The sequence below is a fragment of the Pimephales promelas genome, chromosome 9 (genome assembly GCF_988280905.1).
Source record: "Pimephales promelas chromosome 9, fPimPro1.hap1.1, whole genome shotgun sequence".
In the NCBI taxonomy this organism is placed as follows: Eukaryota; Metazoa; Chordata; class Actinopteri; order Cypriniformes; family Leuciscidae; genus Pimephales; species Pimephales promelas.
The window spans coordinates 30,045,421-30,066,732 of NC_142777.1; the positions used below are offsets into that span (position 1 = coordinate 30,045,421).

The window sequence follows — 21,312 nt, forward strand, 5'->3', positions numbered from 1 at the left end:
CTTCGAAAATGCGTGTGCTTTATATATGTACACAAATCACTGAACGTACAATATAGTTGGCCCCCTAAAAGTTAAACTGGGCTCTGTGATGATGTCATGAAGCAACATTGAAAATATTCTGTGACAGAATATAAAACTAATGAATTGAAAAAGACAGATCACAGATGAAAGGATCCTTCATTCCTACACCAAGACTGGGAACTGTTTGTTAACAATGGTTAAAGATTAGTCTAACTGATATGAAGTATGTTAATTTATTTTTGTAAACTGTTTACAGTAACATGCCTGAGGTCTCACAAAAAGTTAAGTTGGAATACTTATTCTTCCCTGCAGCTGGAGATAATTATGCAACCTTTTTGTTGTTGTTTAACAATGAACAAAGACAGAGCCCCTGTCTGGACTTGTGGCCTCGGGAATATCTGCATGGTTCTTCTTATATTCTTGCTTCACTAAATATATATGTAAAAAAAGAAAATCCAGAAAGTATGCCCTGTAACAAATCATTTCAAATCATGGTTTCAACAAACAACCTCAAAAACGTCAATAAATTTAATTGGGAAGCAAAATTGTAAGATTTATATTTTAAATGTATCTAAATAAGTTTTTTTTTTAACTTTAACATAGGTCTCACTAAATTTAGATAGAATTAACTAAATGAATTACAATGGAGAGAGAATAATAAACTTGAATTTTTGGTAAAGCTAAGAAGATTTAGTCAGGGTTATGCTTCTTGGATTGAGTAATAGAAATGGGGGGTAGACAAACTTAATTTATTATATATAATTATATTATATATAATAAATTAAATAATAAACATATTTTAAAATGTCATTTATTCCAAAGCTGAATTTTCAGCATCATTACTCCAGTCTTCAGTGTCACGTGATCCTTCAAAATCATTCTAATATACAGATTTGATGTTCAATAAACATTTCCTATTATTATCAATGTTGAAAACAGTTGTGCTGCTTAACATTTTTGGGAAAACCATGATACAATGTAAAAATCTCTGCTGTCAATTTTGATCACTTTAAAGCATTTGCTGAATTAAAAATACCAATTGCTTTCAAAAACAAAATCAAAATGAACACACAGTCACCTAATGAAAAGCTTTAAAAAAAACATCTTTGGCCAAGAAAGTAGCAGACATGCCCGCAGAAATTCAATTCAATGCAATTCAAATTTAGCGCTTTTCACAATACATCTTGTTTCAAAGCAGCTTTACAGAAAGTGCATAGAAAAAACAGTTAGATAATCATGTGTTAATTTAGGGCATAACGTCTCTTCACAGGCGTTTAGTCGTCTCATCGCAGGTGTTGGGGAATCTGAAGTTTCTGTGAGAGGCTGGATGCAATCTGGAGCTGACGAACGCTATTTACCTCGGGACTAGCGTCCCCACAGAAACAACTTGTAATTTTTGCAAGTGGCTTTGCAGTCTTAACTTATCATTTTAATATTGAAACTGAACGGACGAGCAGCCTTATCCAGCTTAGCGTCTGATTTCAGGCAGAAATAATCCATCTTACAGTCAAACTCCCCTTTGAGAGAAATTATGTTTGTGCCCCCAGCCCTGAGGGAGCGGAACGGGGGTGGTGAAGGGAAGGAGAGAGAGAGAACTTCATTTACCCAGCTTCCCTTAAGACAGATGCCACTGCCGCCACTGGTTAAAACTGCACGGGCAGGAGGAGAAAATGAAACAGCTGCAAACGCGGCCTGTTTCGTAAATTGGCTAAAGTCTGGCATGACTAAATCAACACATAAATACTTGGCAGGGGGAGAGAGTGAGAAAAACGGGAGAAGAGGAAAAGAGGAGAGGGAGGGAGAGCCCTAGCTTGAGCGTATAAATGAAGGTCTCCCTAGTGGTTAAGACACAGAGTGAGCCGACCACGAGAGCTGACTGTTAATGAGAGAGTGCGAGAAAGAGAAAGGTAGAGCGCTTCGAAGGGACAGTGAAAATAAATATGAAATGATCATGAATGGAAAAAAAGGCACACAGAAAGCGCTACAGGGAGGGAAAGAGAGGAAGAAAGTGAGAGAGATGCAAAATGAAAGGCTGACAGGCAGGGTGACAGCGAGGGGTGTCATGCTGAAGGGAGATGTTGTTTCTGCAGGCACACCTGACTGCCTGCTAAAGTTCTAGAGCACTGTGGCATGGCGGATGCAATGCCTAACCAAATGGCATAAAATCACAGACACACTCACACACACCGGCGAAAACTAAAATAACAGACGAGCGTGTGTGTGTGTGTGTATGCATGGTGGTGCCAGGGCAGCTTGAACACACAAGGAGCTCTTTAATTCCTAGTGAAAGCTATCAAGGAATAACTGGATTGTGCTAACCAAACAAACCTTAACCAATTGGTCTATTCTAACATCAAATACATCCAGTCTTTAAATACATGGTATTGCCAGGAGTTCAGGAGTTCAGTTGGTTTTCAACTGCTGACAAATTTTTTAATGAAAATTTCTTGAATTATCCAGGGATTGACATCAACTGGAATAGAGAATTTAAATATTCTATAAATACGACTTAAGTTACTTTTTAAAGTAATGCATTACAATTCTGTGTTACTCCAAAAAAAGTCACTAATTGCATTACATTTTATGGAATGGAATGCGCTACTTTACTTTTGCGCTACTTTTTCTCACCGGGGCATAAAATATATTTGTGTTTTTTTAACATATACAAAGTTCTGTAACTTTAGATGGTGCAGGCTAATAGGTCCTTAACTCAAATGCTTGGAATCATATAGGGCACAGCTGATTGGTTCCTGATGTATCAGTAGCCAATGAGCAAGTGTGTCTTAGCAGTGCAGAACGCTTTCAGAAACTCCTTCCCCACTTCCACCTGTATAGATCTGCTACAGGTGATTCATGTACGCTATATTGTACAGCAGCAGCATGTCTTACTTGTATGTATTGGCAGTAGCGAGTCCTGTACATCATACCACCCTGTAGCCCAAGACTGGTTGCCCACTGAAGCTAAGCAGGGTTGAGTCTGGTTAGTACCTGGATGGGAGACCTCCTGAGAAAACCAGAAGGCTGCTGGAAAGAGGTGTTAGAGAGGCCAGTAGGGGGCGCTAACCCTGTGGTCTGTGTGGGTCCTAAAGCCCCAGTATAGTAATGGGGACACTATACTGTCAAAGAGCACCATCCTTCGGATGAGACGTTAAACCGTGGTATTGACTCTCCGTGGTCATTAAAAATCCCAGGATGTCCTTCAAAAGAGTAGGGGTGTAACCCCGGCATCCTGGCAAATTTGCCATTGTCCATCATGGCCTCCTAATCATCTCCATATACTGATTGCCTTCATCAGTCTGTCTCCTTTCCACCAGTAAGCTGGTGTGTGGTGTGCATTCTGGCGCAATATGGCTGCCGTCGCATCATCCAGGTGGATGCACATTGGTGGTGGTTGAAGAGATCCCCCCCTTCCATATGTTTGAGGTCCCAGAAAAAGCGCTATATAATTGTAACAAATTATTAATTATAATTACTTTCTCTGCAGCAGCAGCAATAACCAACAGTAGCAGCATAGCAGATCTATTCAGCCAAGACCAAATTCTGTATATCAACATTGTCATTTCCATTACCATACCAAACACTTTTAGTTTATTCAGTGTTCCTGTAACTGTAACCTGTAACTTCTTGTGCCAGTAATAACCGATAAAAAGGAAATACTTTCCTTCAGTGAAAGCTTAATCTCCCCGCTCATATTTTTTCAAGCTTTATTCATTATCAATTGTGCCAGATAAAAAAAAAAAAGGGCGAAAGGTCCTAGTGGGATGTAGATTTTCCTTTGCTACCTTTAGAGGGAGCACTTCAAACAGTCTAGCCTCAGTAGGAATCTGACAATAACCCACATGTTTTTCTGAATCTTTTTTTGCCTGAGCATGTGTGGCTCTTTTTGCGTGTTGTGAGGGGACTCCAGACTGATTGGCCCATCTACAGAAGCGAGCACTCCAGAGATTGGATTAAGCAGTCACTTGTTTCGGCTAACACGTCGTGCAACATATGCCTCTCAAGTAATGTGTACCCAAACACGCAATTTACAAATAATTAACGTTGTGTTAATTAGGCACATTAATTCACGCTGTGCGTAAGCTCCAGGACGGATGCCAGCACTCGCAGCCAAAAAGACAGGAGAGGAGTTTCGTTTCAAGTGGCACAGCAGACGGAGAGGAGAGGGCGAGAAGGACAGAGAGAGAGGCATTGAAAGACACAGAGGGTGGACAGAAAGGTTATGCAGAGAGACAGCAGAAGTGATTATTAAAACAAAAACCATTGTGATTATTTTCTCACCCTTATGTCGTTCTAAACCCGTATGACTTTCTGCCCGTACTTGCTTTCAAGCTTCAAAAAGACAACAAAAGCACCATAAATGTATCATAAAAGTGGTCAAGTGAGGTACGAAAGCTGTCACTGGGGCGGTACCTTTTCAAAAGGTACACTTTTGTACCTAAAGGGTGCACATTGGTACCTTCATGGTACACTTTTGTACCTAAAGGGTGCATATTGATACCTTCATGGTACAATATGCACCCTTTTGGTACAAAAGTGTACCTTTTTGAAAAGGTACCGTCCCAGTGACAGCTTTCGTACCTTTTTTTCTGACAGTGTGTGATGCCAAAATTGAAGTCATATTCACTGACAATTTTGACATATGTTCTTGCTGCATTCAATCAGATTCTTTTCAATCAGAACCTATTGAATCTCATCATTTAAATTAATCAAAAATCTTAAAAATGAATCAGACTGATCCAGTTCTTGAATTCACTGTGAATCACAGCTGGTCACAGCACAGTGGTTTCCAGCTCACTGTCATGTGCATCACTTATATGATGTTTTTGCTTCTTTGTTGAAGCTTTAAACCCTCAGGTTTCAATATATGGAAAAGTATGGAAAAGTATAACTATTCAAAACATCTTTTGGTGTTACACAGAAGAAATAAAACATCTGGAAAGGTTTTAAAATAATAATAATAAAGCCACTTACACGCTCAGTTCTGAAACCCATCAGAGTTGTCTTTTGTTGTCTCATTTGCATCATATGATATAGGCAACTTAATTTTGACGCTTCTTCACCATGAAGACAATCCAAAAGGCACCGTGACAAATTCAGTGGAAAAAATAAATACAAGATGAAGGTTGAGAATGTTGACTATAAATACAATTAATTCAACACTAAAAAGTAATCAATTCAAATGGTTTAAAATAAATATTATAAATAATAAAATGATTATTTAACCCAAACTATTAATTTCTACTATTGATATATATAATAGAATTGGGGTTGGTAAAGAATTTTTGTTTTTGAAAGAAGTCTCTTATTCTCACTAATGCTACAATTATTTGATCAGAAATACAGTAAAACAGTAATATTGTTGACAATTACAAATTAAAATAAATTTTCTATATTAACATATTTCAAAATATATTAATTTATTCTTAATTCCTTCAGAAAAGCTGAATTCTCAGCAGTCTTCAGTGATGAGCGTGATCCTTTTTTGGTGGAAATAGATGAATAAGCATTTATTTTTGAGATCAATTTTTTTAAAAAAACAATATATATGTCTTACTGTGGTTTTGGATCAATATTTTTCATATAAATTGTTGTATATTTTTATAAATATATACAGTATATTTTATCCCAAATTTGGTGATCAAAAAGTAGACAGCGAGGCATCTCGCTAGGTTTTGGAACAGTGGCTGGGATGGCTTTCCCCGGGTGAGATCCCATTAAAAAACAGGTGAATATTTTTAGAGCTGAGGAAATGCTGAAAAGAACTGCAACAGCAGCATCATTAATTGTGCTTCAGCATTATGGGAAGGGAATATTGCACCCAGTTTTTAGGTCACACTGTGACTTTCCAAACAGCAGGCCAAAAAGTGCACAATCTAGCCTGCTCTGAGCGAGCTAAACTTTATTTCCACCATTACAAATAGCTTGTTATTTATAAAGTGTGCTGTAAGAACTTACAAGGTTGTAGCAACAAACGTGTAAGCGAGTAAAAATGAAGAAAGGGTGTCAAAGCTCGGCACAACAGTGAACTTATCAAACACCACAACTGCGGTTTTACTTATTTGACTTCAATATTGACTGACTGCAAGAAACATCCAACATTTTTATTTGGCACGAGACACTCACAGTCAGGGTTCCAAAAAAGAATGTGGTTTTAAAAAAGGATAAAAAAAAGAGCAGAACAGCTCTCACCCTGCCCTTCCTTGTCAGTAATTATCTCTCTGGGGACAATCGCTCCATTCCAAAACACAACCCACACTTACATTCTCTCTCTCTCTCTCTCTCTCTCTCTCTCTCTCTCTCTCATGCACATGCGCACTGACACACACACACACACACACATTACACACACACAATAATACTGCAAAAGCAGCTCCCATGACTCCATGTTTTACCCTCTCTGGGGAGACAGTTAGATTCAAAGTGTGAATTATGAATAGGTAACGATCAGGTTTGGGTTCAAATAGAGATTTGAGAATATACAGCGCTGCCTTACCCTCTAAGAGGAGTACTTGAAGAGGTGAAGCAAGAATAATAATATATACCAGAGAGAATAATTTGTCAAAAGATTGTGTAGTGCTTTTGCTATCTAGCTGATCATTTTGCTAGTTTCCAGTTCAATCAACTATTAACCTCTGTTTGAAATAATTGTGCTGTTTACAATATGCGATTCAAAATTTACAGGCATGTCAAAATTATAGTCTAGTAATAAGCCATGCCACTGTTTTCATTTACATAATTAAAATAAATATAAGCAATTGGTTGTATATTTGCTAATATAAATCTGGTTTCATCACCTTGAAAATGTAAAGGCAAGGAAATAAGTGAGGAAATAGTTAAGGAGGAATCTAAATGAACACACAGACACATGTTGGGTGTCCATGATCAATGGGGACTTCATAGACGTAATGGTTTTTATACTGTACAAACTGTAAATTCTATCCCCCTACTCCAACCCTACCCCTAAACCTGCCAATCACAGAAAACCTTCTGCCATTTTAGATTTTCAAAAAAAGAGGAGTCTGCATGATTTGTAAGTTTGCTTCCTCATGGGGACCAAAAAATGACCCTACGATGTCAAAATTACTTGTATTACTATACGTATACACTATAACATGAGAATGGCAACACACACACACAAGCAAACACACACAGCACTAGTATGGAATTCAGTGCCCAGAATATGAAATATTCATCTTTCATAAAACTTTAATTCAATCCCTCTTTCTCTCTCTTCCTTCCTTTCTCCCTATCACTCAAACTTTCGTGCATTGAAGTGCATTGATCTCAGAGAATAAAAAATATTGTTGGCAAAAAAAAAAAAAAAAGATAACATGAAATGATGACATACATAGTTGATAGGGCGAAGAAGAATTTGGTTATGCTCAAAATGTCTGTCTGGAGTGCCTGGACAACCCAAACCCTTGGGTTGGTCTTCCTGCTGATGAGTATGACAGTTCCCTTTCGAGAGGTCTCTATTGCATAAGTAAGCTTACGCTATGGGAAAAACTCCTTTTCTCTTGAATATTGAAGTCAAATTTTTTAAAACAGAGTGCAGCTGCAAAGCAAACATTTACTGTAGCTGAGCGTCTAGTGCTCATTGGATGTGCTGTGGCAACTGCACAAACCTATGGCGAGGCGGCTAAGATGCGTGAACCAATCAGGTCGCTTCGTGCCATGCTTCTAGCAATCGCCTGGGCTGTTGATTTAGTGGCGCTCAAAGCCAGGTCTGTGGCGCTGCGCAGGTCCCTGAAAGCTTCCGGGTCAGGACCAGACTCGCCCATAGAGTGGAGAAGTTATCCTGAAAAACCTAGAGGACAGCCATGGTGTGAAGCGCCGAAGCAACTTGAACAACAGCGGTGTTAGCTCGGCCAGTGAGAGCTGAAGTGGTACGGAAAGGCTCTGGAAGGACTCTCTGGCCTTCCTGGACTCCCCTATCTCCACTACCGGCCTGTTTGGTGGTGGAGACACCCCCTCGACGCTCAAAGTATATGCGCCGGCCATAACAGCACTTCATGCTCATGTGGCCGGGCAGTCATTGGGAAGAAAGACCTAGTCTTGCGCTTCCTCAAAGGGGTCAGAAGGCTAAACCCACCTCGACCCCCCTCTGTACCTATCTGGGACCTCTAAATGAAAGGAGCCCCTTTCGAGCGGCTTCAGTCTGCTGACCTGAAGACTCTTTTGCTCAAAACTGCTCTCTTGCTAGCACTGGCATCAGTCAAGAAAGTGGGTGATTTGCAAGCACTCTCAGTGAGCGCTTCCTGTCTTGAATTCGGGCCCAATATACATTATACCTTTCAAAAGTTTGGGGTCAGTAACTTTCTTTCTTTCTTTCTTTCTTTCTTTCTTTCTTTCTTTCTTTCTTTCTTTCTTTCTTTCTTTCTTTTTTTCTTTCTTTCTTTTAAAAAAACTAATACTTTTATTTAGCAAAGATGTGCTAAATTGATAAAAAAAAAGTGACAATAAAGATTTAATGTTGTCCTATTTAACTTTTTATTCATCAATGAACACTAAAAAAGTATACAAAAAAAAAAACATTATCATAGAAATGTCCAAATATGCAAGTGACGCAAACCACAGCAACACGTTATGGCAACGATACCTTCAGACTGACAGAAACGTAAAAATAAACGTAAATTTAGGGTACTTTGGTCTTGTACATATTGTCATGTTAATTATAATCAAATGCATTTTGTTTTATTGACCACAATATTATCAGTGATATTTGAAGCAGAGACTGTCACTTTGGATAGTTGATGCTATCTCACTGGCTTATGAGTCTAAGGGCCTCCATTGTCCCATAGGCATCAGAGCTCATTCGACGAGAGGCATGGGCTCGTCATAGGCATGGTCGAGTGGAATACCAATTGAAGATATTTGTCTGGCGGCCGGCTGGGCCTGACCATCCACATTTATGAGGTTTTATAACCTAGAACCTTCCCGCTTTACAAGCAAGGGTTCTTTCCGTATAAATAAAGTGTCTAAGCACAATTCTTCACAACTAAAGGGCCTGATGTCTATCTGGTCTTGGGTGAACCTGAATCAAAGGTCTATTAGGACTCATAACTTTTCTCTTCTATGAGCCTCAGGATCTTGGCCCTAGGCACTATTTTGGGTTAGGTTTTAAGCACGCACACTGTTTTGAAAGGTTCCATGGTGTATGCTAACTTAAGCAATACGAGAGACCTCTCGAAAGGGAACGTCTCGGTTACTTAGGGTACTTTGGTCGTGTACACAATGTCATGTTAATTATAATCAAATGCATTTTGTTTTATTGACCACAATATTAACATTGAGATTTGTCTGAGAAGGGCACTTTTGATTAATTTTGAAAAAGCACCCAAAGCACCCACAAACAGTTAACTTACACAATACTTTCCCCCTACTCTCAGGGAACTGAGGTTACCTTAGTAACCAAGTCATACCGACAACTTTTATGATACTTTTATTCTGCTTATTGCTTTTTTTGGAGCTTCAATATGTCCAGACCCAATATGTTCACTATGAACTGAAGTTTCAAGAGCCACATAACGATTCTCAAAAAAATCTCTTTTTGTGTTCCACTGAAAACAAAACAGGATAAAGGTTTGGCACACAAGAGGATAAGTAAATGTTGACCTAATTTTACATTTTAGGTGAACTACTAAAAAACCTCTTGGTCATATCTCAATGTGGGTTTGAGTTGTTTTAGAGGTCAGAAAGTCTCAAATGATCTGTGTGACGGTGACTGATTGGAAAACTGACCGCAGATAAAAATATTGTGATTGTGATACACCACAGAGAATATACTGACTCATCACATCTCGGTCTCATTGCATTGATGTAGTCGTGGAGGATGGGTAGAGAGTGAGAGAGGGAGGCTGTCTGATAGATTCCGAATTCTCCCCTCTTCAGCGGTAATCCCCGAAGACATCCGCGCCAAAACGAGACACAGGCGAACAGCTCCACTCACCCAAAACCGCCCTCACAACACGCTTGGCCTCACACCACTGCCTTTGTGTGTGTGTCTGAATGCGTGCTGTGCTTTTCCCATGAGTCCTGATCCACACCTCCCCCCTTTCCCCTCCATCCATAATTCAGGAGAGGCTGGCTTTGCCCAGCTACACTGCTCATGGGGCACATGCTTCCTCAAGGGCTCCCGGACTGATGCCACCAACACCGTATCAACCAGTATGACTTCCCATCATCTTCCAGATTTGATTTATTGAAATCTCTATCCTCCAACAACATGGAAACAGTGACTCAATAAGAGACAGCTAGAGTTGCACGTTCAGTATTGCAATACTGTATATATGGGGAAAAGTTTTGGAAGTGAAAAACACATTTAACCATGTAAAGCCAGACATATGAAATAATCAAAAAATGGTGCTAAGTATCACATTCAGCGTTTACAGCTCATATATTATGATATAGGAGAATATAGATCTTACAGACTACTAACATAGAATGCATATAAAAACATGGCAAAACATATGATGCAATGGAAAAACAATGATGATTGCGAGATAAGCAAATAAACGTTCCACAAAAGTATGATCACTTTTATTCACAAAATAATCTCTAATGCTTTATTACTGTATTGCTTATTTGCCAGAATTACTTCTCACCTTAAACTTACATATCAGGACTGCGTTTCCCAAAAGCTTTGTAAGCCTAAGTTGATCGTAGAGACCATTGGTGGCAATTGTTCAACGATCAACTTAAGCTTGCGATGCTTTTGGGAAACCCAGACCTGATCTTTTGAGCCTCCATTCTGCAGCTAACTGTTCCAAAATAGTGATAGAAAACTAAAGGCGTACCTTCAGTATGTGCACCAAGGCTTTTGATTACCTTCCCTTTATTCAGGTTTTCTTTTTCAGATATCTGCATTTAAGGAATCTCTTAAAACCTATATTTTCTCTAATATTTATTGGTATTTCCTAGTCTGGTTTCACTGTCTGGTGTTGCTCTTGATTATATTTATTAGATCTTTTCTTATAATAATAGTATTGATTTGTATATTTGTCTTAGTTTTTTTTGCAGGATGACGCTCCATCCTATGTTTTACAGAACTTCGGTCATCATTCATGTTGTTTTTAAGTTGCTAAATAATTGAAATTTGACCTTTATCATGATTGATTCTCACATTTTGCCTTTTAAGCCTTATCAAATACTAAATATGAAATTATCGCAATAACTAAGTTTTGGCATCTTAAATTTGTAAATGCGAAACATGGAAGGCAACAGTTCAACAATTTCTGTCCATTTGTAGAAGTTAATGTAATCCAAAACAAAATTGGACCCCATTGACTTTTATGGCATGGACAAAAACATTTAATCATTTAGCACATGCTGTCATCCAAATCGACTTACAAATGAGGAGAACAAAATAAGCAATCAAACCAACAATAGCGCAACATTATGCAAGTGCTGTGACTAGTCCCAGATAGTCTAGCACAGTACACACAGCAAGTCTTTATATATATATATATATATATATATATATATAGTAAGTGTTAGTATTTACGAACCAAGCTGTTAAAACTGTTTAAACATTTTCCTATTACACAACAAAGAAAGTTTCTGTTTTTTTTTTTAAAGCACCTAGAAACTAAAGAACATATTGCAGAGAATTCAAAGTTCATTGTGGAACATAAAAAGGTTATGGGTTAGGGTTATGCTACAGCATCACACTGTAAAACACCAAGTTTTTGTTCGCAATAGGAGCACATTTACTTTGAAGATATAGGCCCAATGTGATCCAAGATAATCTCTTCATCAAGTATTCCATGTGTCAGAAACATCTCCAAAGTTTCTGTTACACCACAGGACTCTTGAAGTCTGTATCATTGTCACTGTTGGGATTCATTGCAACATTTAAGCCTCTTTTAGCCCTCTGCTGGGCTCAAGATGATGCTGTAGATATGGCCTTGTCTCTGCTGCTGATAAAGAGCATGTGGGAAGTCTTGTTCCAAGAGGTAATTCCTCCCTTTGTGCCACGATCAATCCAAAACCACCCACCCATTCCTCTTGAGTGAATTATGAACTTGGAGGGAAGGTTCCCTTTCGGGTTTGTTTAAATAACCTCTGACTTCACTGCTGTGTGCACCTGACGCTGGACCTACAGGAACAATGCCTCACATCAGGTAGAATAAGAGATGCTTGAGGATGAGATCGACAGAAAATGAGGGTATGATGGAAGGAGGATCAAAAAAGTACAAAGATAAAGGCTTGAGGAATATAACAAATTTGGTTTCTACCACATATTTTACATTTAATTAGTGCTTTTATTGTATTTACTACCAAACCACTGATCCTATATCAATTTATACACTATACTGTTCAAAAACTTAAGGTCAATAAGATTTATTTTAAAATAAATTAATACTTTTAGTCAGCATTAAATTGATCAAATGAAAAGATGTATAATATCACATTAGTTCTTCCAAAAAATCTTGAAATAAAAACGCATCAGTTTCCACAAAAATATTAAGTAGCTTGATTAAGAAATGTTTTTTGAACAGCAAATACATATTAGATGATTTCTAAAGGATCATGTGTCACTGAAGACTGAATTAACTTCACCTGAAAATTCAGCTTTGCATCAGAGGAATAAATTAAATTTTCAAATATAGCCTATTAAAATCTTTTGAATGATTATAAACAAATTAAAAATGTAAAAAAAAAGTCTCAGGTTTATATAACCAGGTTCCCTGAAAATAGGAACGAAACGCTGAGTCAACGCATCTATATCCCTATATATCCCAACCTCTTAATCTCTATAGCGTGTATATGGCTGGAGACATTAGTTGACCAGTTAGTTAAGTTAGTGAAGAAGTTGCTGAAGACTGACATGTCAAAAAGAACATATGCTGGTGGCCATCACAACTGCACTTTTTCACAGAAGAGATATGTTTTAGTCAATGGGGGAAACAGGACTTCAGCAAAAAAAAACCCAAAAAAGGGAGTTCAGGAGTGAACAAAAAGCTGGAAAAACAAGAAGCTTGCGGTTGAACTGAGTCCACATTCGGCACACAACAGCGGTGAGGAGGGGAAACAGAGCTACATAAACATTTAATATCCTGATGACACACATATATATCCTCCATCCATTAGTTTTACATTAGTCCATTATAAAAGGGCCCGACCAAATGCATGCATTATCAATATAGCTAGCTATGTGTCTCTGTGAGAGTTTGTGTACGTCTACAAACTACTTGCCAAAGCTTGTGTGTCCTTTCCATAAGGTCTCTGAGTGTATAAGAAGAGAGCGCCTCACGTTCATTATGCATGGGCCATGTTGACTTTCTGGAAGGTTCTAGGCTCAAAAGTGCACCAGGCTCCTCATAACTCCTAATTTTTTCATGACTCTGTATTTACCAAATCTACCATGCAGTTTGACTGCATGTCTGCCCCCATTCCTGGGTGAAACACTCATGTACACACACACACACACTACAATAACAGTGCCATGCTAATTCAGAGCTTTAATGGACACGGTAAACACTCAACCAGTTTGACATGATTGACCACTTTTCAGGGATACACTTTTCTGTGTAACTGTATTAATATGAGGTTAGAGCAGGATACACACGTGCGTATCATGGCTGTGCATGCATCAGGCACACACTGACGCATGCTCTCACATACACACGCACAAGTCTGATGCTGATCCGGAGGTGATTTCAGACGGACAGTACAGTATTGTTTTGTTATTGAATAAGGAGTTGAGAAGAGAGACAGCAGGAAGAGCAGAGAAAGAGCCATCCTATCACACAGCTGTTCTCTTTTCCTGCTGCCCACACACATACACACATATGCTCAGAAACAGTGCCATTAGGCACACACATGCATTTTCATCCAGTGCACAGATTCATTTAACATCTCAACGGTATCAAACCAGACCCGCAGATATATACCATACGAGAGCGCTCGTATAAAAACACACCGAGACCATCTCGAGGTTGTTTTGAAACTTGGGCTGTCAGTCATCGGAGACCTGTGTCTTTGCCAGCGCCGGACTGCAGCTGAGCCTGCTCAAACCCCCACACTGTCAATCACAGCTTGCTCAGTCTCTGTGTTTTCCTTCACAAGTCATCTTAAACAATAGACTCTCCACCTCAAAAAAGTTTGAGAGGTTTATGTAATCTAGGACTGGCAATTCATTAAAATGTTTCAAATGAATGATATCATTGCAGTCGGGTGATGCAGCACACATCAAGTGCATCACATTACATTTCCATTAACTTATAGGTTGTAAAGTTTATATGGCTATATGTGTGCTTTCTTTGGACAAAATTTCTCATGTTATAAAATTTGACAACAAATACTAGAATAAGGCACTCTTCTCTGGTACACAAATACATAAAACATTAGCCTTTACATAGATGGATAGTGTTTCTTTTTCTTGAGTACTGTGGGAACGGCTCATATCTCATTCTGCCTGTTCTCAGGAGAAGTGTGGTCACATTAGCAAAATTTCAGCAAATTCACATGACCAACTTAAATTCCTATCGAAATGACTGGACTCTGCATGCAAAAAAATCACAGAAGCATAATTGTGGTTTGGGAAAGCATGTAGCAGCAGATGACTGGGATGAATGCAGAGGCAAACTTCCATACTATCTGCTTTAAGCCACGGCAAGAGGAATACTGTTTCCGGGTTCAAGCCTCTACTACTTTCAATTGAGAATACCATCTCAACAGCAATTTACAGTATGAGCACAGTATGTTTATTCATTTCACACATTTTAAGCTAAGCATATTAAAATGGGGTCACTGCCTCCTGGACACCAATAATGTGTTGTTTCATAAAAAAAATGATGAATCCCTGTCTGGCCATTTGAAATTTTAGTATGACGATAAAGGCTTGGATCATTGTATTTGGTGGTATTACAGCACACTGTAAGTGTACATTAGCATAATTTGTTGTATGCTTTTGGCATCTTATTGACCCAGAAACAGTGACGCGTATGCACCGTTGGAATTATGCAGATATTATAGGTGAAAAACACTACATGAAAAGAGCTAAATCGCTTGTAACCCCAAACAAACAAAAAGATGCAATAGCCACCCAGCATAACCATTTTGTAGCAGGCACACCAACAGCACAATTCTAATTAAACAGAATTGTGATCAATTCTAGTTTTTATCAATTCAACTTCATTTTACACAACATGAATCTAACCATAATTTACACTGTACACTGCTGGTGTTTTGATACTGTTTGATAGACAATGTTTTACCTGTAATACAGAAACATTCACAAGTTTCTCATGTATTTGTTCATCATAAAAACTAAATTCAAATCGGGCATCACAAGTTCTGGGCTGAGTTTCCCAAAGCATCGACTACTTAGGTTTTGTGCATCGACAGCCCTGATTAACTGTATATACCAATATACAAAAGAACACGTGTCATGATTGCTGAAATTATTGTCAAGTTTCTCAGGTCGGTAAATGGTGATCATCTTCAAGATCAGTGAAATTTTACTGGGTGCTTCTAACACGTTTGTTATTTCAATTCGAACCCAATTAATGAGTGTAATGTCCTCAGCTTTTTGACTTGAATTGACATTGAAATAAATTCCTGCTAATAAATTCCTCTTTGTTTTGTTTGTTATTGTCTGATGAAGTGTTGCAGTTCAGTGGTGGAAGTTTTCTAGGGTGTCACAGTTGCAGGGGCATTGCATCACGCTTTGAAATTCGCCCTCGCCTTGCCTCAATCAAAACAAGAACAGTGTTTCAGAACAGATATTAATTATTCCCCCGCTAATAATGTCCATGAGGAGAAATGTGAAGAAGAAACTGAAAAAAAGCACTTTCACAGTATAAAAACACAGAAACAGGCTATAGTATCGTTGATGGTCTTCTGTTCGGGTTTAGGTGCTGCAGATCAATGAGCCAAAATGTTCATTTCTAAGATTCCTATCTTCAGGTGATAAATGTGGTGGTATATTTCAAACCAAGTCACATACATTACAAGTCTCTAGCCTACATACTAACATACACAGCTGCCTTCTAAGGCGTAATGGAAATGCACAAGTGACTGATTTGTAATGGTCTACATGGCAGCAGCAACACGGTCCACACTCTTGCGTGAAGCCACTATCCACTACTGATTTCAATGGAGTTTGATATTGTGAGCTAATATCACTCAGCTAATGACACATGTGCATAAAAATAGTATAAAAAAATATTGGGTAAAATATGTTATAGATGTATTATACATAAATATACTATTTTGAATTACTTTATTAAAATAGATATAAATATAATAATGTTAAACAAATACATATACATTATGATACATTATTACTTAAATGAGAGTGAACTAGAAGGAAAAGACTTGTCCTGCAATGAGATTGAGAGAAATAGAAAAGAGACAGAGAAAGTGAGGCCATTTAAACTAATGTATTTCAATAATATATCCATTATCCATCCCAACACAATGGCACTGCGGTGAAATAATGCCCACATCTTACATCGAACATGTTTGTGCATATAAGTGCAAAGCATCTTAAGCTTCAATGCCTCTTGTATTTCTTCTTGTATGGGATATTTTGAAATGTTTTGAGGAAATTTCTCAGTACTGAAAGAATCTGCTGAGGGTTTTTATAACTACAAGGAAATTTTATAACCATCATATTGTTAAGCCTTTACATTTATTCAACAAAGATTCAATAAAACAAAGATATTATTTATATTTTTAATAACATACTTTCAGACTGACACATTCAACCTAAGTTTAAAAGAACAAAACATATGTTCAATCAGAGTCCTTGTTATTACCCATTAACAATATTGACTTGCTCCTGTTTATTCAGCTACTTACCAAATAAATAAAAAAATGTACATAATGATTAAATTATTTTATTAGTTTACTTGTAGATTATCTTAAAGCTTCCGCTAAGGTTACCAGGGACAGCAAATCAATTATACAGGTTAGTAAAACATCTGACCACAGAATCAAGTATTCCAGAGAGTGCATTAAAAATGAGACACTGGATGCGTACGATATGACCTTATTTCGCATAAATAATTCATAAACAGGTAAATACATTAAATCAGGACATGGTAGACAAAAAGTGGATTAGATTATCTTTGATATCTGATATCTTGCAATGTAAAGCAGAGGAATGAGTTACTCAATAAAAACTGAACAGTGATTACTGTAAACATGTCATACAAAGACAAGCAAGTCATACAAAGCTATACTGAAGCAGAAAATCCTTAATGATCCTTGGTGGAGTGAGGATCGAGAAATGTATAAAGGGCCCGAGCAAATGTAGTATGCAGTGCTTGTGTATGTGTGTGTGTGTGACAGTGATGGAGTGAGGGTGTATGTTTGTGGCTGAAACTAAGAGGAGTCATTTCTGAAGACTAAAGATGAGCTGTCACAAGAGACGGACTGAACTCCCCCTTCAATCGATATGGGGGATTGGTTCCCTTTAGGCCTCTTGAGCCCATGCAAGATTTTGGTCTTTACACTTTTAAACACTATAACTGAGGATTACTGAAATATAGACTTAACATTTAAAAAACAAACAAACAAACATTTGAAACTATATTGGGGTAAATACATCTTAAATGACAAATTAAACATTTTAGTGTTTGAATTTTACATCTTTGTTCAATTATAAGAATTCAAACTGCAAAAAATGAATGTCTTGAATATAGGCTAAAGCTGCAGCTACTGTCATACTCATATTCTAGTCATAATGTGAGTCTGATACTGCTCCATAGCGATTTGATTATGAGGCGTTTCTTAACCGAACCAGGAAAAAACCAACAACTCTGCACTCAATTGGATAGACTTACAACCAATCAGAGCAATGCAGTAAGTGAACTCAACAACACGCACACTGGAAGTAGTAGTAAAAAAATGAGCGTTGCTTCTTTTACTTGGTCCTCCATGATTGCGACCAAAGGAGAAACCCCAACGACCACAGGGTTTTCATTGCGTCCCATCTTAGAGACCAATGGAGCCAGCTGAAAAAATAAAGATTTGCCGAATCCTGTAGGAAGGACGGCAAACGCATCTTTCCAATCGACAAATGCCTTGATTGCAGTTCTCTGTTCGTCTTTTAAAGGGATACTCCACCGTTTTTTCATATTAAACTATTCCCTTAACTAAGACGAGTTGATGCATACATCTCTCGTATCAGTGCGTGCACTCAATCGCTCTGGCGTGTGAGACACTTTGATAGCATTTAATTTAGCCCAGTTCATTCATTAGGATCCAAGCAGAGAAGCGACCAAACACCTCCAAGTTTTCCTACAGTATTTAAATACAGTTGCATGAGTAGTGTAACTCCACCAAGAATGGTGACACACACACAAATAAAAAAAAAAACGCTGAACTTTTCTAAGCGTGTAAAGTGGCTAACTACAATACAGCCTCTCCCCTATCTCCCTCTCTGGAGTGATGATATTACTGCGCTGAGTCCATAGATATATATGCACCGAGTCGAAAAGAGGTATGTATCAAATCGTCTTAGTTAAGAGAATAACATTGTTAAATATGAAAAAAACGGTGGAGTATCCCTTTAAAATGAATGCAAAGTCTACTTCTTTTACAACAGACGCGATAGCAGAATCTATTCATTTCAATTCTCCAGCTGCAGTCATCTTTGAGGGAAACCAGTTCAACCCAAGCGTTTGATAACGTGATGATTACGTAACTGCAGATCATATGTCCATCATCGTATAAAGCCCGCCCTGGCAATTTGATTGGCCAGACTAATTCTGAACCGATAATAATAACTCCTCAATGGATCGAGTCCAGTCCGAAATTCCCGACACAAAAATGTTGTGGGCGGGATTCGGGTTGGCATCCAGGCTAAAATGGCATTAATTTGGCATGATAAAAATATAAATCTAGCAGCACTACAAAGACCCCTGGGAAGGGATTGGGCTTCAGTCAATGTTTGACTCACTCATTCTTTGCAACAGGCAGAGTGTTCTGCATGACTAACCAAAAGCAGAGAACTCAATAAGGACAGACAACACAGCTCAAATCATCAGAGACAGAGGTAGAGAGAGAGAGAGAGAGAGAGAGAGAGAGAGACGGACGATTTGGTCTAGTCTCTGTCACGTTTTGGTTTGTTCCAGTCCGTTCTCATCCCAAGGCGTCATATACTGACGCTTTTGGTAATGCGTATACATCCAACGCACATGGCACCCTTTAGCATCAATATGAGACGCAGATATATATGGGCCAGAAGGCGCCTCCTAGTGGTGTAACCCTAACCCTACCCCAGACCTAAACCTACCCATAACCGAAGCCTGTTATATTGACACTAAAGGCTGCCATGTGCATTGGATGTATATGCATTTTCAAAAGGTTGTAGGTTGTTCATGTCATATTCCATGCCTGTCATGTGATTCCCTGTTTGTCATGTGATCCTGCCATGTGCCTTGTCATTGGTTAACCGTCTGTTCATTGTTCACAGGTGTCCCTTGTCCTGTTATTAGTCTGTGTATTTAAGCCCTCATGGTTGCCATGTGTCTCGGTCAAGTATTGTTTCCTGTAATCTCTGTTGCGTGAGTCCATGTCCACAGTTTTGTTTCATGCTTTGTTTTATGTTCTGATCTCGTTGTATGTTATTTTTGAGTAAATAAACTGCACTTGGGTTCTCTATACAACTTGCCTTCAGTGGATCCCTTACAGAAAGTGTGCAGAAGAGAAAAAAAGGCCACCACCACCACAAAAATAAAAATTGACAGACTAGCAGAGCTTTAGCCAAAACTACATTAGCTCACTGAAACATTTCTCTCATGGTATTTAAATTCTAGCAGACTTGCAGATAAAATAATTTGTCAGTTTACCAATTATAACACTAAGAATAGTTCTCAATATGACAAGGGATAGGTTGTTTTCTTGTGACATTTAGGGGCAGTTTCTGAAAACTTTTTCTCTGGAAGAGCAATAAAAGTCAATCAAATCTGGAACTGGCAGGATTAGTTGAATCAAAGTTCTCTACTGATTTTTATAAGACTGGTATCTTATCTTCCAACATTTTCAGACTCCATAGACAATATCACAATCATGTACTCTTTTACTTGTTTGTTTTTTTTAACTGGCACCAGTTCAAGCACAATTGCAGACAAGGCAACATGGGACAAGAAAAAGGTTTAAATCTTACTGTATCTTTTTGGTCCATCCTCCAAACAGAAGGAGAGGGTCAATGTAGCATCCTCCTCAAAAAACTCTGTAGCAAACGCATCCCACCACAGACTATCACTCTCCTGGGGAAGAAGGAGAGTCACGGTTAATTAATGGGAGTTAATTATATGGTGTGATATGCTTTGTCAGTCTTAGAAGTCTATTTAAAAGGAGGAAAAAATAAGATATTCAAGATATTCCAGGAAAAAATAAGATATATCAAGATATTTTTCAATGTCACAATGACAAAATTGCGAATCAAAATGAAATGTTTGAAAGAGATGGTCAAAACAGGATAGAAAATAACAATATGGGTGCACTAATATGCATTAGTTCATGTCACTAACTAATGCACAGACAGTCACGAGTTAATGTATGACTCATGAAGAACTAACCCATTAATCAATTATTACTGCATCAGGAACTAATAAATAGTCTATATGAAGAGTTCAGATGCAAAAGCCTCTAAGTGCCATTTGAAATTTTGTTCTAGAATGATCATTTTTATCAAGCTTGTATATTTAAGTTCATTAATTTCACTTAAATTGCAACGAGGATTATCTATTAATTGTCATTTAAGTGAAATTACTGAACTTGAATATATAAGCTTGATAAAAATGACCATTTTAGAAGAAAATTTCAAATGGCATTTAGAGGCTTTTGCATCTGAACTCTTCATATGATTAATAGATTAAGTAATACATGAATTGCTAGCAATTAAACATGCAATCATGTATTAATTCCTTAATAACATATTTTATTAACTAATAGTGTAAATTAATGTGTTCATTGCCACAATTAGTCAACGCTATGCCCTTCAACTTCCAGTTGTCTACTTTAATTAATCATTAGCTAATGATTTGCAATATCATTATGTTATGACTTTAATTGTTGAGGCATATGACTATTAACTAATTGTTAAGTAATATGTCATTATGGTTATGGGTTTTGTCATCCCCACCAAAGGTCTGTGGGGCAGTTGCACATGCAATGAGTGATATCAGAAAGTGTTTGACTTTGGAGGATTGGGTAAGTTGGGCCACACAAAACTATCAGCAACTAATAGTAAATAATAGTAAACTAATTGTGGTAATTAACACATTCATTTACGCTGTAAGTTAATAAAATATGTTAAGGAATTAAAACATG

At 37.8% G+C, this 21,312-nt stretch overlaps 1 protein-coding gene across 3 annotated transcripts in view; it reads right to left on the reverse strand.

Moving 5' to 3' along the window:
- Positions 1 to 21,312, reverse strand: part of ldb2a (LIM domain binding 2a) — a 55,034-nt gene that overhangs the window by 20,960 nt on the left and 12,762 nt on the right. For all 3 annotated transcript variants that reach the window (XM_039648723.2, XM_039648722.2, XM_039648721.2), the window contains exon 2: positions 20,144 to 20,246. In XM_039648723.2, the coding sequence (XP_039504657.1) occupies positions 20,144 to 20,246 (103 nt within the window). The remainder of the gene's footprint in view (positions 1 to 20,143; positions 20,247 to 21,312) is intronic.